Here is a 2,834-nt window from a genome sequence, read left to right on the forward strand (position 1 = left end):
GGTGCCTCTTTTTAAGAATGTCAATCACGCTTATTTTATGTATAAAAGACGTTTCAAATATCGACGTTTATTTCGTAGGAATTGATAGTTTCCCCCCACCCCCAGACTCATTTAAAGCATTAGTCAGCCACGCCAGGCGCCTTGTTGTTTGGGGCGTAGTCTGGGGGCGATATCCTTCCTCTTATCATCATTTTATTAAATTTATTGATTATAATTATCTATTTAAATCAAGTCTTATGTACAATTACTATCCTCCAAACACAGAGCAGTTATCTCCGGAACATCAATCGATTCCTAGCTTCCGAGTGTGCAAATCCCACCGGTACAGCTGCCGTCCGTTGCATTTTGCTGACGGTTGCATATTCAGGTCCATCTCTCAAAAGATCATCATCAAGACCATGGTACAACACTGGTAGAATAGCCGATTTCCACAGATTCAGTCCGTGCTTTTTGTTTTTCACGACCGTTGATATGAACAAAGCTATTGAGGCGAGGAGGACGATGGCCGGGAGAGTAATCCACTCCCACTCCACGGATACATAAACCCGAGAGACGGACATAGTTCCATGTACAGTTTCAGTACTGTTTTCGAGCCCGTACCTGGTCAGTGACGCAGCGAGGTTCTGCATAATTTCCTCCGCACCAACGACTTGGAGTCTCCTGAGACTGTCTTCATAAGTCTCGCCCGACTGATTCCACATGTCATTACCGTAGTAGTTATACAGCGTTGCGAATTCTATAGAATCATGGAGGAACTTGAAATTATAAACAAACGACGAAGAGACCCCGGCCGTTAGGTTACCGGCCGTGGACTGGAACACTGCATTGTAGCTGTCACTGATGTTACGGCCATCATCAACGAGTTCTCCCCAACTTGGTGGAGACAGGTGGGTGGTTGGATTTCCACCAGACACAGAAACACTGTAAGTCCGCATGCATGGGGACAACACGCATTGGGTGACGTTGTCGATTTTCATGTCCTTTTCCGGGTGCGACGGTGTGCTAACAGGGTAATCGTGCATCTTAGCATATGCGAGCACGACCAGCGGATTTTCGACCCCGGCATACTCCCCAAGCGGCCTTATACCGACCGTCCAAACCATATCCGTGGGCATTTCCAGCATGGCCACGCCACGCGTCTTGGACACGTGGATGGGGAAAGAAGCCCAGTTCCCCCCCGGAACAGTCACGTTGCAGGGGTACACATGCGGCTCAGTCATGTCCGTGTCCTCGGGAATGTCGGTACAATTGGCCAAGGTCGCTTGGGAGGTAATATCCTCGCATTGACTGCACCAGCCAATCGACTGGAAAGGTGGCCAGGTGCAGTTTCCGGATGGACAGGTTGGATCCAGTCTGAAATTTGTTGTCCACACCCCCGCGTAGATTGCGCCAACGATATCTTCCTCGTGATCACCATAAGATTCAAGGTCGAAGAGAAATTCATTTCGTTTTGCTACCGCCTGGCCGGTGTCATCGTCGACTTGTCGCACGGGATAACTCACGATCTGCTGCATGAACGCCTCGAATGCCAGAGCCAGGAGAGTGATTGCGGCCCCAAACATGATCAACGCACGTCCTTTCCTAGGACGCGAGAATAGAACCGAGACCGAACCCAAAGGGCCCCGACTCGCTTCATCAATAGTCTGCAAGCTTTTGAGTTTTCTCTTTCCCGTCCAAAACCAAATCCATTTCAACTGCCCCATCGCCTCGCTAACCACAAATATCAAAGACGACTTACACGCGGTCGCCAGGATGGAAATGATTGTGTTCAGCTTGAGACCCCATTTGAGACTCGGCGATGGCTTCTCGTCATAAACCGCCAGGACAACAACAATAGCGAGGAAGCTGAAAAAACTAAAAGTCAAAAGAAACGTCTCCCCATACCACGTATCCATAGTGAGATACTTCCACCCGCACTTTATCCTCAGCTGCGCGGCTACAGAGTCGGGCCGCTTGTCGTTCCCACTGTCCGGACTCGGAAACAACTGCGAGGTAGAGGCATGGTTGCTGACCGGTGTCAGATCCCAGGTGTTAATCTGGTTTACCTGGGGAGCGTTGAATACCTTCTTCAACTCCATGATGGCATGTCATGTCATTAGAAGACGTTGAGAAGCGAAGAGAAAAGTCTTAAAAAAATGACGGCAAACGTGCGCCCCTCCGCGATCGACAAGGCTATGGCTGAATCAAAAGAATCGGCAAACGAGCGAGCGGCTCGTCGACCCCTGAGTACGTAGTACTTCTGTGTCTCATTACTGCGAAAACGGGTTTCTTTTTTTTCCATCGTTATCTGTCAAATCGAGTGTATACATACTTGCATTTTATAATCCGGGGTATACATGAATCCTTCGCGTTAGTCCCATGGTTCGTGTTCTGCTTTTTGAGACATGACAGGTGGGGCTGGCCAATCAAAGGTGGCGATTGTGATAAGCGGGCGAATCAGGGAAGGCTGTGAAAGCTTGTCATAAAGTGGCTGTGTGGCATGGCTGTGTGCATGGTGATGTAGCAGATGCTATATTTATCGGTTGAGTTGGTATTTGGCAGTATAATACAGAGTACATAGTATATATGTACCTATACGAACTTGATTTTCTAGAGCGACCGTGACTTTCCCCTTCCGGATGCCACCGCTTCTATGAGGGTGCTCAGTGGCTTGCTCAGTGAGTGTTTTCTGTCACAGGTCAGTACTCAGTGAGCACTCAGTGAGCACTCAGGGCCTACTCAGTGCCTACTCAGGGCGCGCTCAGTGATCAGTCACATGCACTCTGAGTTGCCCACCCCTCTTTATTTTGCACAAGTAGTTTGATCATAGTGCCACATTCACCATCCCAAAATAC

The 2,834-nt window shown here is 48.9% G+C and overlaps 1 protein-coding gene across 1 annotated transcript; it reads right to left on the reverse strand.

Moving 5' to 3' along the window:
- Nucleotides 1–269: 269 nt before the first annotated feature.
- On the reverse strand, nucleotides 270–2,078 carry ASPGLDRAFT_40810 (DUF3176 domain-containing protein; the record flags this gene model as incomplete). The annotated part of the gene is made up of 1 exon (XM_022545276.1): nucleotides 270–2,078. One exon carries the CDS (start codon nucleotides 2,076–2,078, stop codon nucleotides 270–272), a length of 1,809 nt encoding a protein of 602 aa, XP_022395124.1.
- Between the last annotated feature and the right edge of the window lie 756 nt (nucleotides 2,079–2,834).

This window comes from Aspergillus glaucus, assembly GCF_001890805.1.
Source record: "Aspergillus glaucus CBS 516.65 unplaced genomic scaffold ASPGLscaffold_60, whole genome shotgun sequence".
Taxonomy (NCBI): Eukaryota; Fungi; Ascomycota; class Eurotiomycetes; order Eurotiales; family Aspergillaceae; genus Aspergillus; species Aspergillus glaucus.